The sequence below is a fragment of the Tribolium madens genome, unplaced genomic scaffold, assembly GCF_015345945.1.
Source record: "Tribolium madens isolate multiple individuals breed KSU strain unplaced genomic scaffold, Tmad_KSU_1.1 Scaffold_11;HRSCAF=98;Tcas5.2_LG3b, whole genome shotgun sequence".
Classification (NCBI taxonomy): Eukaryota; Metazoa; Arthropoda; class Insecta; order Coleoptera; family Tenebrionidae; genus Tribolium; species Tribolium madens.
Genome location: NW_025400975.1, coordinates 643,016 through 657,126, shown reverse-complemented (window position 1 = coordinate 657,126; position 14,111 = coordinate 643,016). Strand labels below are relative to the sequence as shown.

General features: G+C 27.9%; 2 protein-coding genes across 3 annotated transcripts; one reads left to right on the top strand and one right to left on the bottom strand.

Annotated features, from left to right (window-relative positions):
- Window positions 1–1,854: 1,854 nt before the first annotated feature.
- Window positions 1,855–2,665, bottom strand: LOC123005345 (tubulin polymerization-promoting protein homolog). Its single transcript, XM_044399049.1, has 3 exons — window positions 2,315–2,665; window positions 2,132–2,261; window positions 1,855–2,049 (listed from the first exon to the last, which is right to left on the bottom strand). Exons 1-3 carry the CDS (start codon window positions 2,491–2,493, stop codon window positions 1,867–1,869), a joined length of 492 nt encoding a protein of 163 aa, XP_044254984.1. The 5' UTR covers window positions 2,494–2,665; the 3' UTR covers window positions 1,855–1,866.
- Window positions 2,666–5,825: 3,160 nt separating this feature from the next.
- LOC123009356 (tubulin polymerization-promoting protein homolog) lies at window positions 5,826–13,815 on the top strand. Of its 2 annotated transcripts, none has more exons than XM_044405726.1 (3): window positions 5,826–5,936; window positions 12,296–12,713; window positions 12,769–13,815. In XM_044405726.1, the coding sequence occupies exons 2-3, from the start codon at window positions 12,303–12,305 to the stop codon at window positions 12,949–12,951; spliced, it is 594 nt and encodes a 197-aa protein (XP_044261661.1). In that variant the 5' UTR covers window positions 5,826–5,936; window positions 12,296–12,302; the 3' UTR covers window positions 12,952–13,815. The 2 variants fall into 2 exon arrangements, with proteins under 2 accessions (XP_044261661.1, XP_044261574.1); XM_044405639.1 differs by lacking the exon at window positions 5,826–5,936 and adding an exon at window positions 5,991–6,243.
- Window positions 13,816–14,111: the final 296 nt, after the last annotated feature.

Below are 14,111 nucleotides of genomic sequence, written 5' to 3'. Positions count from 1 at the left end.
TCCTTTATGAAAAATTGTTCAAGAATTCCGAATTAGTTTTTTCTTATCAGTAATAGTTTTCGAAATATCGGCCAAAACATTTTTTTAAATCGTCAAAAACCTTTATTTGCAAGAGCTGGCTTTTTATTTTTTGGTGGTCACAGAAATCAACAACTTGAACTGAACTTCAGTATACAAAAGTGATACAAAAGTGATAAACAGGCATAAAATAAATATGTAATGCAAATTAAATAAAAAAGAGTTTTTTCAAGAATCTCATAATTCAAATTTTTATTTTGAAGACAAAATCTGATGTCCTTTTTTGAATTTCTTGTACCTACAGTGTGGATCAAAGTAAAAAAACGCCTTTCAGTTGCGCTTTCAGTCAATTTCAGTACTACAGTTGTTAAATCGCCTTATGTTTTATATAATTTTTTTATACCACTAAAGATAACTTTATGTAAATAAGTTTTTGAGAGAACACAAACAATATCTCCAAATTTTTCCATGTTTTTTGAGCGAAGACAAAAATTACTCTTTGAGAACGGGTAATAAATAATTTTCATCTTTGTTTGTTTAAATGTTATAAATATGAGAAAAAATTAATAAGTAAATATAAAAGACATTGTTTCATCTTTTATTTTTGGATTTATAAAAAAATTATTAAATCAGTAGGTAATGTTAAATTTAAGTTTCTTGGTATTAGAACATCAAAATGTTTAAATTATCAATTTTTAGTCTATTGTCAATTTGACCAAAAACAAATTCTGTTTATATTTTTTATTCTTCAACACTGTCAAAATCTACGGTTTTTCTCCTGTGTAAGGAAGTTTGGACAACTGTTTGGCATTTCTCAATACGAAACGTCGGATTATTTTTAACAGATTTAAACCAAAACTGTATAGTTTGTTGCCTAGCCTGAATTGTATTTTTTTTTAAATGAAACAATTATTTTTATGCAAAAAAGGTCGCACAAGAAAATGATGAACCTTTGTGCAGACTTTATAAATTTTATTGATGCGAGTGTAAAATTATGTTACTTTAACTTATGTTATGTTAAACTAATACCAAAACCAGTGTTAAGGGCTACCTCATGAAGCACCAAAAGTATCAACATTCGGATAAATGGTTCTACTGTGCGCATTGCACTCATAAAACAAAAAGGAAGGAATATTTGATTAACCATCTGAGGGCGCAACATAAGCTTGGGCTTCCGTGTAGTTCATAATAGTGATTTACTTTAAAATTATAAAAAATTAAAGTTTTTTTTATTATTATTGTTATTCATGTGCTAGCGATTTGTAAAGTATTGATCTTTAAAAATTAAAAAGTTTACAAAACTCAGATACCAAGTGCATCTTCACTCAAAGCTAACTTGAAACAAAAATTTTTTTATCTAAAATTTTCCAAAGATTCAGTGTATGTGATTAGTTTTTATTTATCATCATTAATAGTTTTGAGATATAAGCCAACAAATCTCAATTTTTTATAAAATTCCTGAACTCGTTTCTAGTCTGGTACTATAATTGTAATTCTTATTATTTTTCTTATGCAAAATTGTTCAAGGATTCTGAATATGTTTGTTTTTATTTACTATTAATAATTTTTGAAATTTTGACCCTAATGTTAAATTTTTCGTAAAATTTGTCATTGTTTTTTTGTCAATTATATAAATCCAAAATTGTAAACCGTTTTTAAACCGTCATTGGCAAGAACTGCATTTTTATTTTTTCACGGTCACATGGGAAACAAATGGGAGCGAAATTAGAATTTTTTTTACGCTGAATTGTCCACAGAATCCGAATATGTAATCAGTTCTTATTTTTCATTAATAGTTTTCCAGGTATCACTCAAAATTTGTCTATTTTAGTAAAATATTTATTTGTCTTAATGTGTGTTATCATATGTGTCTTTTCCTTTGTATCCAGAGACATATCCTTGATTATCTGCTAAATCTTCACGTCCACCAATTCCTTTACCTTTTCCTTCAGCATCGAAACGTTCTTTGTGTGCCCCAGTGTATTTTGATGTGTCTGTTAATCGATCAACAGCCCCCGTATGGACGGCTTGCTGAAATTCAAAATATTAAGAGATTTTTTACCATTTAGTTTACTCTTAGTAAAAAATATAAGAAATATTAAAAAATGCATACTGTAGTTTTTGAAGTTCCGGGTAGGCCACAACTTGTGAGTTTCTCTTTCAATTCAGCGACTGGAATGCTTTTTTGTTTTGCAAGGTCTTCAAGAAACTTCACAAAAGTTGCACAGTCGATGGTTTTAGATCTGAAAAGTCATGTTTCCATAATTTTCTTAAATTTATTGATACTAATATCTACTTGAATTTGTTGAAACAGATTCCTGTATCAGTAGTGGTGATTTTTTTACCAATTACTTGGGCTTGTTTTAACCATTTGTCGATTTGGGTCAATGTTATTGTTTTACCGTCAGATTTTGTGTCTCCAAATTTTGAAAAATTGACGAATTGTTGTTCCAAACTCATGCCACCTTCCGCCATTTTTCTGGATGATTTGGTGGGGAAAATACGCACAAGAATTTGTTGAAAATTTTAAATCTGACAAACAATGACGTACAATGACATATTATTTGAAAATTTTGGGAAGGTTTTTTTGTAATTTGTTATAGTTCTTTCAAAACTTTTATTGGTCTATTTAAAGTCAAACTTTTATTTTTTGACAAAACTGTTTTTTATATTTATTACACAAAATCTAGCCAACCAACGATTCGAAACGTTAGTATATTGAAAACAAGATTTCTATTTTAATATACAACAGAATTTCAAGTATTATACATCAAAGTGAAGGTTTCTTTTAAATCTACAAGCCGATACGTTGAGATTTAAAAAAATGTAATACCTTTAAAAAAAGAACAATAATACATAAATGCTGAACTTGAAAACAACTTTACTCAGTCATTTTTCAAGTAATCATTCTTGGTTTTTGTAAGATAATTTAAAAGAATATTCTATAGGCCGATGCGTTGGCATTTTTTTTGAAAAAGTGTTTGGCTTTTGAGATATTTTGATTGATGTAAAAGTCTCAATTAACGGTAGACCTAAAAATTCCTTTTAGGGTTTTGGCACTTATTACAAAATATTAATCTTTAACAAATTGAACAAACACAATGTAATTATGAATAAATATATTTTGCCCAAAAATGCCTCCTAGTTCATTGCTTTTACCACTAGAGGCGTTGCCAGTGTCCAACCCAAGCTCATTAGAGATTGTAAAGCTACTTATAAAAAATAATGCAGATATAAATAAAACTGCACGATATAATTATCATCAGTATTTACATTATTCACCACTTTCAGTATCTGTTAAAGAAGATTATTTTGAGGCTGCTAGATTTTTAATTGATGAGGGGGCCGATATGTATAAACAAAACCGTAATGAAACTACTGCTTTAACTCTTGCTCAAGAATATAAAAGAACAGACATTTTGGATTATTATTACACACCTCTAGGGTATGCCATTTTTCTTGTTGGCCCATGAAAATCAAATGAAAGAAGGCGGATTAAAAATCAAAAATCTCTAAGTACACGTTTTTATTTTAAAATAAAATAAGAGATCCTAATTAAACATAAAAAAATTCAAATTAACTCACAAAAGTAACAAAAAATAAACTAAATTTTTAATACTTTTTATTGTTACAAATTTAAACAGGAGATGAATATTTATTTTTAAAACAAATTTTTTTTATGAACATATATCGAAAAATGCTACGCAAGGGGTGCGTCTTTTAATAGTTTATTTTTCAATATTTCCGAAATCATTTTAGAAAAAAAAATCAAAATTTGCTACAAATGATAACTTTTATACACCTAAACAAGTACAAAAATAAAATGTTGAAATTTGTAATTAGGTGCTTCCTAAACTAGATGGGATTAGGGTAAAAATTTACTCTAACTATTTTGCCTGCGGTTTCTTGCCACTTTCAGCAACAAAATTTCATAGTTTTTCATAAAAAAAGATCTTTTGTGTTTTTCCGATACAATTTACGGATTTTTAGTAAAAATCGGTTCAAAAATTTATGTTACAGACCATAAACAGCATAAAAATTAAAAATTAAATTTGTTTTACCGTTTAGGACGCAACTGATTAAAAATTTTGTTATTTGGCATTTGTTTGGGTGTACATATAAAGGTACCAAATTTTGTAATTTTATCTATTCTGAAATATTAGGAAAAACCCMTTAAAAAACGTACCTTTTTTAGGGGGTGTAGCTCCCTTTCATAGCATTTTTCGAAACACTTTTGTCTTAAAATTAAATATTCTATCAACTATTTAAATTTGTACCTAACAATAAAAATGAAACACTGTATAATTAACACATGAAAAATTAATTCACAAAAATTTAAAATCAACTCATTGAAATAACAAATAAACTAAATTTTTAACACTTATAACAAAGTGCTCAGCATTTCGGGCGGGGGGGGGGGGGGGGGGGGGGGTGTTTGAACCCCCTAAACCCCCCCCCTTGGGTACGGCCCTGGAAGTGTTTATTGGAAGACAACTTTGTATATGTGAAGAAATTAATTAAGATTGAAGCTCAATTGAAGAATATTTTGACGGATGATTTTGACATTCTTACCTTACAAAATGTAGTTGAAACTAAAAATTTCGTTTTCGTCAAATACCTTTTGGAACAAGGACTTCCAGTGAATTTCTACGATAAAAAAGCAAAAAGTCCTCTTGCAATAGCTACAAGAAATCGCAGTTTTGCAATTGTTAAAATTTTGATCGACGCTGGCGCTGATATTATTTCGGCCAAAGAAGAAATGGAAGAATTTGCTAAGTTCAATGAAGATTTTGGCATGTTTTATCACGAATTAAAACAAAAAGGCAAACTTGAGGAAGGTAAGAATGTAAGTTATAAAGTTTGGTCATTGTAAAGTAATTATTTTCAGGTTTTGGTGACGGATGCAACGAGGCCGCAGATTAATTACTTAATGTTTACTTACTTACTTAGAATGTTCCAACTTTATTTTTTTCTTTATTATTCATATTAAAATTCTTAAAAATCTCATTTATTTCATTATGTAGGTACCTGAATGAGTCAAAGTGATTTTATAGCACAAAAATGATCAGTTTTGAGACAAAAGTAAAAGTTTTTTACAGGCATTTAATATTCACAACTAGGGGAGATTATTTTACGAATAATTTCTCATTAAAGTTGCAGAACTAATTCTGTACCTGAGAACAAAAGAGTATTAACCACTAAAACACACATTTTTCTTTAGAGCACTTTTAAAATTATAATTTTGTTTAAATGTCTGTTATATTCATAATATTTTACTTACACCTTTTCAAAAAATTATCAAATGGAAATAAAAGGGCTTTATAACCTTCAAGTAATTTACTGGCTGTTTAATTATGTACATAAAATTAATTTTAAAAACTGGACTTACTATTTTGCTCTGAGGTACAGAATTAATATTTCAGCAACAAATTTAAAAATGAATATTTAAAATTTCTTTCAAAATAAATGAAAAAAATTGTAATTCACTAATTTGAACATGAATTTTGATATATTTTTTGGCACTTTATACCTTAGATCATTGGCTACCGGTCCCTAAAACTAAATTTAAAAATTATTACCCCAATTTTTGACACGTGTATATTATATACCAATCTATGTTGATTTGATTAAAAAAAAACAAACTCAAAATCTAAACTAAAATAGGATTGCAAAGTTAAAATCACTGTTTTTATTTAATGTATAAATGGTTGCATAAACCAAAAAGCACCAAGTAAGAAAAAATGGTCTATTAGAACTTTTTTTATTATTTTGACCTAGGAAACGCTCCGAAATTGTTCAACGTTTGTTCGGACATCCTGTATAGTAATTTTAGGTAGGAGCGAAATCCTCGCTGACGATAAACCACAATATTTCAAACCCAGAGACATTCAAAGTAATTTGAAAAAATTAGTTTTTTTGTAAGTATTTTTTATTATTATTTGGGAATGCGCATTCGATATCTTGAGGGTGAAGCCGCGCTGCCTGTTTTGCATTATTTACCAAATCAAACATTTCAACTATAAAACCTAATAACATCATTTTTGTTAACCCAAATTGAGAAAGATAACATCGTTGTGGGAAATTGCATCGACTTTTACGCTCCTCTGTTATCGCGAGCAGTGTGTTTAGAGACGCCATCGTGCTAGTGTCGGTGATATTTTCCATTTATCTAAATAATAAATTCAACAACAGGTGATTTACGTGAGGATAATTTATCCTAAACAGGTAAGTTTTCATGTCATCTTCTTTCCTCTAACAAGACAATCTCGGAACATTTAATATTTAATAATAAGGAAATTGATTCGATCACGCAAGCCAACATCATTTTTTCCCTTTTCTTTTAGTATTGTTTAAGGAATATTTTTAGATTAAAAAGTGTACAATTGAGTAGGTAAAAAAAATAATTGCAAGGTATTAAAACGTATTTGAACTTGGATAAATGCGAGTCAAAATTTTATTTGTTTTGGAAAATTTATTTGGATTTTTAGTTTCATTAAAATAATCGATTTGTTGTAATGCGCATGGAACCCTTAATTCACCCCTCACCGATCCCTAGTCCGACGCCTAGGGATAAATTTAGGAATGAATGACATCATATTTAAAAAAGAAAGTGATACACCAAACCTTTATTTACTTAGGAAAAAGCTAAATGTTACAAAAAGTATATTGTCAAGGCAAAATTTTGCTCATGTTTTTGTACTTTACAGTGAAGATGACATTCAAGTGAATGTTAAAATACCTAACATAAAACCTTTATTTGCATAACAAATTTTGAATTCAACTCAAACTGCGATTTGTTTACAAATTTACATCAACGCACTATTTAAATTTAGGTACTTGCCCACATGAAAAATAAGACTTTTATTAATGAATGGAAATGCTCAATTATTTTTAGAAACACATGTTCTAACAGTTATACAGAGTTTTTGGGTGTGAAGAAAGTCATTAAATAAATATATTTTTCATCGGATGTACACCTTAGTTTATAAATAATTTATTGTCATTAGTTTCTAATTTACATAATGATGTTATCGATAATACTCCCTCGCAGTTTAATGTTTTATTGTTTAGTGTTTTTACCGTTACGCTTATTAATTAATCAATAGAACTAGTTTGTGTAAAAATGTAAGATTTTTTCGTTGAATCGAATATTTTGCTAAATTAAGTATTGATCTCATCGTACCTGCTTTATCAAAATGTTGTGCTACCGCTAATAGACATGACCTCATACTGGGAATGTGTTCATTTTTATTTACGTTAGTTATTATTATCCTTATAAAATGTTGTACAACAGAATAACATGTATATCTAGTGATAGACAATTAATATAATAAAAATTAAATATAATACCTTTAAAAAATATCCAGGCTTTCTTTTATTTGCTAAGGAATTCAACAGGAAAAGTTGACATTATCAAATCTTTTCGTATAAATACTGTTATCATTAAGTACACAATTCAGAAAAATTTAATTGGAGGTGATATTATTATAATTGCATTTTTGCTTTCTGTATGTACACATACAGGGTGTCCCAGTGAGTTGAAAAAATCCAATAGTGACCCCTGAAAGGGGTGCGTTTTTAATAAGGTTACATAAAAAAAACGTAAAAGAACTCTTTTTTGTGAAAAACTATGGAATTTAAAATTTTGTTGCTGAAAGTGGCAAGAAACTTCAGTCAAAATATTTAGAGTTTTTTTCTATCCTAACCCACAGTTTAAAAAAAATATATCAAAAAATATACAATTTTCAAATTAATTTGCTAATTTTTTGGACCATTTTACTTGAAAAAGGCAAAAATAATTTCGTTTTCGACTCCTAATTTGATTATTTTAGCAACATTTTTTGAAAAAAATATATTTGTTTGAAAATAAAAGGTAATAATACAGTTTTTTYCCTATTTAATTTTTGGGCATGTTTTGATCAAAAACAATTAAGATTTTCACTCAAAAATAAGCAAAAACACTATTTCCTATTTAAATAAGAGATTACTCGGCTTACTTGAACAAAATGTCGCAAAGGAAAAGTGCATTTTCAACTAAATAAGTCAAAAATAATGTTATTTTCAACCAAATTTAGTCATTTTTTGCCAAAATTTTGCAAAATTAAAAAAAAACAGCTTTTAACTCAAAAACATGTTAAACGCTTTAAAAGGTGCACTAACTTGATGGTTTTTTGCATCAGAATGAATTTTTTCAAAAAAAAAGATTTTTAGGTCACCAAAATAAATCCAATAAAACAGACCAAAATAGAACGGTAATTTGAATCTAGTTTAGTGATTTTGTGGCCTATTTTAGCGAAATTTTGCAAAAAAAAGTTTTTAGCTGAAAAACATGTTTTTACTGTCGAAAATGTCAAAAACAGCATTATTTTCGATCTAATTTGGTAATTTTTGAACCTTTTTGAACAAAATTTTATACTAAAAAGGTTCAAGGATAATTGAAACGGCAAAATATTATCATTTTTCGATCTAATTTGGTAAGTGTTGGTATGTTTCAGCAAAAAAACTCAGTTTATTAACTTTAAAATGTATTTAACTGCTTAAAAATGCAAAAATAGCACAAATTTTATCGATTTTAGGACCCATTTGAACAAAATTTTGCAAAAAAATGCATTTTTGGCTGAAGAAGTTTCTTAAACGCCTGAGAAAGTGAAAAATAACATCATTTTCGATTTAATTTCGTGATTTTTTATCTTGTCTCGATGAAGTCTTATTCAAAATTTGAGTTTTAAAAACATGTTAAAACGTTCAAAAAAGCAAATATAGTATGATTTTCGACCAAATTTGACCATTTTTTTCGGTAAAAAACACAACAAAACAAGTGTAACATGAATATTAAAAAGATTTTACTCAAAAAGGGTAAGTTGTACTGCAAAACGCAAGAGATCTCTTTTTTGTAAAACACTATGGAATTTAGAATTTTTCTTTTTAAAAGTAACAAGAAACTTCAGCCAAAATAGTTGTAGTACTTTTTATCCCAAATCCCCCTAGTTTAAGACGCCCCTGATTAAAAATTTTGACATAAAGGTAATCAACTGTACCAAATTTTGTAATTTTATCTAAAATGGTTGCTGAAATATTGGATAAAGTCTATTAAAACATACACCCCTTTCAGAGAGTGTAGCTCCCTTGCATAGTATTTTTTAATACATGTTCATGGGAAACTTTTATCTTAAAATTGAATATTCTATCACATGTTTAAACTTGTAACAATAAAAATGGAACACCCTGTATATACGACATTTATAGATACTATTCAAGTCGCCTAAAATTATTTTCAACTATACAGCGTGTCTCAAAAATAAGTTACAATACAAACTTGTGTTTTTTTAAATGAAACACCATATGTTTCTGAGCGTTTTTAGATGTTGATTTTTAAGACAATGTTTTAACTTTTATTGGTCGATTTTGATTAGTTTTAGAATAATAAAAAAATGTTACAACCTTATAGCTTGTACCTTCTTCTTTGCTGTAGTAAAAAAAAATATTCCTAGATTTCTTAGTTTTTGTGTAATACATTTTTAAAAAGTGCTTGTTTTCGTCAAAAAAAACGTCTTATTTCTAAAACTAAGCAAAATCGACTAACAAAAGTTTAGCGCAAAAACAATGTTTTAAAAAGCTACGGTGTTTCATTAAAAAAAAAAACACAAGTTTGTATTGTAACTTATTTTGGGACATGCTGTATGGTTGAAAATAATTTTAGGTAATGCACTAGGTTATAATCTATCAATTCAATATTCAATATTCATTTTTTTTAATTTTACCATTTAAAGGTCCTTAATGGACTTTTTCATCTCGCTGAGACACCCTGTATTAGTGCAGAAATTATGCTAATTTACAGTTGAAGAATTTTTTTTTCAATTTTTGCCATTTGGTGGATATTTTACTTTTTCATGCTGCTAAAGTAAGGGCAATTTTCGACAATTTATCCACAATAAACGACATATTAGCTATCTAGCAATAAGTATAGCAAAAGTAACAATAATAACAAATTTAAGGAATGAATTAATTAAACGAAACTCTGCACTTATTTGGATGACGCTAACTTATTTCCTTCTTTGTATATAGTATTTATAATTATAAAATGACATCATTTGTAATTGTTGAATACTCCTATTCCTTTATTTAATACTAAATTGTTGTAAAAAATACAGTTACATGTCCTAATAAATATACTGATAAAAGTTTGAATTGTATCAACAAATAAGATGATAAATTCGATAAAGTTTATCAATAAATAATACATACCAACTCACATAAGTGAGAATTGTTAATTGCTCTTTTCATTTATATGAGAACATTATAACCTTCAAAATCATGAAAATTTTAAACTCACAGGTAGGTATCATCAGACATATTATATACAGGATGCGCCAGAACTCGCGCCCCAGAGAAAATTTTCAAGTAAGGTAAGATACCAGGAACATGAAAAAAATGTTTAAAAAATTCTATCTGTCAAAAAATTTTGACATTTATTTTTTGACATTTGACATTTTTTCATATGTATTTAATGATACTGATTATCTTGTATATGTTTTTTACAATTATTTAGTAAAGGTACAAAAATTTTGCCAATAAAAGCCACAAATAACATTGAACAGAGTTACAATTTAGGATACAGCTTTCTTGTTTCCTTTTTTAATAGCCTATAGCAAAAAAAATTGTAAAATTATTTTTCCAACAGAAATAAATAGAGTCTAAGTACAAACTTTAAACCCTCATAACTTCGAAATTTTTATAGATAAATTTTTTTTAACATTTTTTCCATGTTTCTGGTATCTTACCTTATATGGCATTTTTCTCTGGGGCGCGAGTTCTGACGCACCCTGTATAGAGTGTCCGAAAAAAATATTAGAATATTTCGTGGGATAATTTCTTAGGTCAAATAAGAAAAAAGTTTTTATGTCCGAAAATGCATTTTTAAAAATTTCAAAAGAGTTTCCAACACAAAATTTACGTCTTGAACAGCTTGACCACCCACGCAATTTTTGATAACACCAGAAATTACCCCGAATTGAAATTTTTATAAATTTATCTCAACAATTTACTGAGATAATTGCGCCTGCAGTGGGGTCTAGCTCTCTTAGGACGCATTTTGAAACTTTTTTTTATTTTGATCTAACGGTTTTTCCGGACAAACTGTATAAAAAGAAAAGGTTTATAAATTTTGTTTTGGAAAAAAATTACAAGACATAAAATAAAGTTTTAAACTTTTAGAACAGTTAATTTATGAGTAGCAAAATATACTGTCCGCACTTAAAAAAGCAACACCTACAAAAACTGCTTCTCAAGTAAAATGGTCAAAATACCTAATTGATGAAACTTTTTTTTCTCTTTCTAAAAATTGTTATGACCATGGTATACAAAAGGGGCCTTTTTATGGTAGTGTTAATAAATTTAGAGGTAGGTAGTAGAATATTTTAAATGTTTTGGAAAAAAATGTTTAAAAAATTCTATCTGTCAAAAATATGATATTTTATACTATACTATACTATTTTAAACTCTCAAAAATTCGAAATTTTTGTAATATCTTACCTTACAAGGCATTTTTCTCTGGGGTGCGAGTTCTGAAACGTCCTGTATTTCTTTAGCTACTTTTTTATGCTATGTAGTTACCATAAAAATTTTCAAAGAGATTTATTTTGGTTTCCGAGTTATGTTTTTCTTATTTTTTTACATAACAATCTGCCCATGAATGATAACAATTGCAACAACCACATAATTATGATAATATTGATAAGCAAAAAAAAATTTAAAGCTCGATTTATACAAACATACATAAAACTTGTTTTTTTTTCAGAAAAAGTAATCAAAGCTTGTGAATTACTATTTGTTTCTCTTTCATTTTATAGGACATAAAGCTATTTTGATATTTTTATTTGGACGAAATCCCTAAAAGATTGTTTTAAATTTAGGTACCTAAAGTTATTTATGTATCAAGAGAATAAATAACTATTTTAATGCCGAGAATGAATTAAATACCAGAGGCGACGGAAGGGAGCCGAGGGCATTTTCATTCAAAAGATTAACGATTTTTATTTCAGAGATGCATACAAAACTTTTCTCCCAACAGACTAAATTAATAATAAAATATGAAAATAATTAGTCAAAATATTCCCTTCATTCAATTGCAATTTTAATTTTATTCCCAAAGGAATAAAGTACTAGATTATCAAAAACGGGAGAATAAACCTTCGCTTTATTTCCTGTTGGGAGAGAAAATATTACAAATAGAAAACTTGCTGTTTTTTATTACAAAATAATAATTATTATTATTTAGGTGCAACATGTCCGCGGAAAGTAACTCGGAACCACCTACTAAAGAAGTAGAAAACCTGAAACTCGAAAATGGTTCAGGAGACGCCCCAAAATCTCCCGTACCTCCAAACAACCCTGGTAGTGTAACCTTTGAAGAAAACTTCAAAGCTTTTGCTAAATTTGGTGATCCGAAATCGGATGGAAAACTCATAACTCTTTCAAACAGCGACAAATGGATGAAACAAGCCAAAGTTATAGATGGTAAAAAAATTACAACAACAGATACTGGCATCTACTTTAAAAAACTCAAGTCGCAAAAAGTCAACATTACGAGTTATAAAACATTTCTGGAGGATCTAGCCAAGAACAAAAAAATCGAACTTGAAGAAATTAAGAATAAAATGGCTAGTTGTGGACAACCTGGAGTCCATGCACTTGGGGTATGAAAAAATGTATTTTTTTTGAGAATCATAAAAATGAATTTTTATTTTTTAGGCAGGAAAGACTCCAAGTGCTGTTGATAGATTAACAGACACATCGAAATACACCGGCACTCATAAACAACGTTTCGATGAATCTGGAAAAGGTAAAGGCATTGCAGGAAGAAAGGAAGTTGTTGACACTTCCGGTTACGTCAGTGGATATCAAAATAAGGATACTTATGGGAAACCAGAATAAATATTTATAATTTTATAAAAGCTTGATAATTGACATTAAGTAGTAGTTGTAGGTATAATACAGGATGTCTCTCTTTAAGTGAAAATACTCGTTAAGGTGCAAAAACTGATTAAAAGCATGTTTTTCAATTTTTCACTTAGATTGATTCGTCTAGCACTTCAATAAAAGTTTGTACAAATAATTTATAAAAACTTTAATGAAAAAGAGCATCTTTTGTAAATTATTTGTCTCACATTTGCCATATTTACGTCTACATGTATTTAAATATTAAGAATAAAATCCATATTTTGTTACAATAACATTTTTCATATACCTACATAGATATTTTTAAAAAGCTAGAATTACATTAATTTTTTAATATAAATAACTTTTATTAATTTGAAATATTATTCTCCAAAGCAATAATAACTCCTGGTTTCTAATTTTATCAGAGATTTTATTGTCGTTTACTGTTTCTTCCGTTTAGAACCAATAATATACGTATGTTATACGCTTTAGTAGAATTTTATGTGACTAATTTTGTAATATTTTTTTATGCAATTATTTAAGCTTTATATTTAATTTTTTTAATGGTTTGTAAGCGAGAAATTTTTTGGAGTAGCTTTGTTTCAGTTTATTATTTTTGCCTTAAATTATTTTTTTGTTGTTGTAATTAATTATGTAAATAATAAAAATGTTAACATTTATATGTTTATATAAACTTGGAACTTTTTTCATAAAGTTGCGTAATATCTTGTGAAATTATTATTATATTATTAAACCTACTTAACATTTTCTGTGATGGCTATAAATAAGATTGTGTTTGTTATGATTTATATAGTTTTATAATTATTACGTTTCCAAATAAATAAGTTATAAATGACACCAAGCGGTTTACTTTTTTTACTACAGTCAACAAACAGCGCGAGTTTTATAAAGAACGAGTTCCCATGAGACAAGTTTTTTTAGGCAATTTTTTTTATTTAGTGCGTTTCATGTGATTTTTTTATCATAAAAGCTGATTTTTCAAAATTTAGGAACTTTTGCTCTAATAAGGTAGTGGTTGGTAATAATAATAAATGACACAAAGTGTGAATAATTCGATTTTTGAAGTGTCAAGTCTCGAGTGTTTTTCACAATTTTGTTGAAATAACAATGAATACCATTACCAACCTCTAGAA

Excerpts from the sequence above, each read along its gene's own strand:
- LOC123005345 (XM_044399049.1), bottom strand. The coding sequence starts at position 2,493 with ATGGCGGAAGGTGGCATGAGTTTGGAACAACAATTCGTCAATTTTTCA. Across the intron at positions 2,262-2,314 it reads ATCTGTTTCAACAAATTCAA|ATCTAAAACCATCGACTGTG; the intron begins GTAGATATTAGT and ends ATGACTTTTCAG. Across the intron at positions 2,050-2,131 it reads CCGGAACTTCAAAAACTACA|CAAGCCGTCCATACGGGGGC; the intron begins GTATGCATTTTT and ends TTTGAATTTCAG.
- LOC123009356 (XM_044405726.1), top strand. The coding sequence starts at position 12,303 with ATGTCCGCGGAAAGTAACTCGGAACCACCTACTAAAGAAGTAGAAAAC. Across the intron at positions 12,714-12,768 it reads CTGGAGTCCATGCACTTGGG|GCAGGAAAGACTCCAAGTGC; the intron begins GTATGAAAAAAT and ends TTTATTTTTTAG.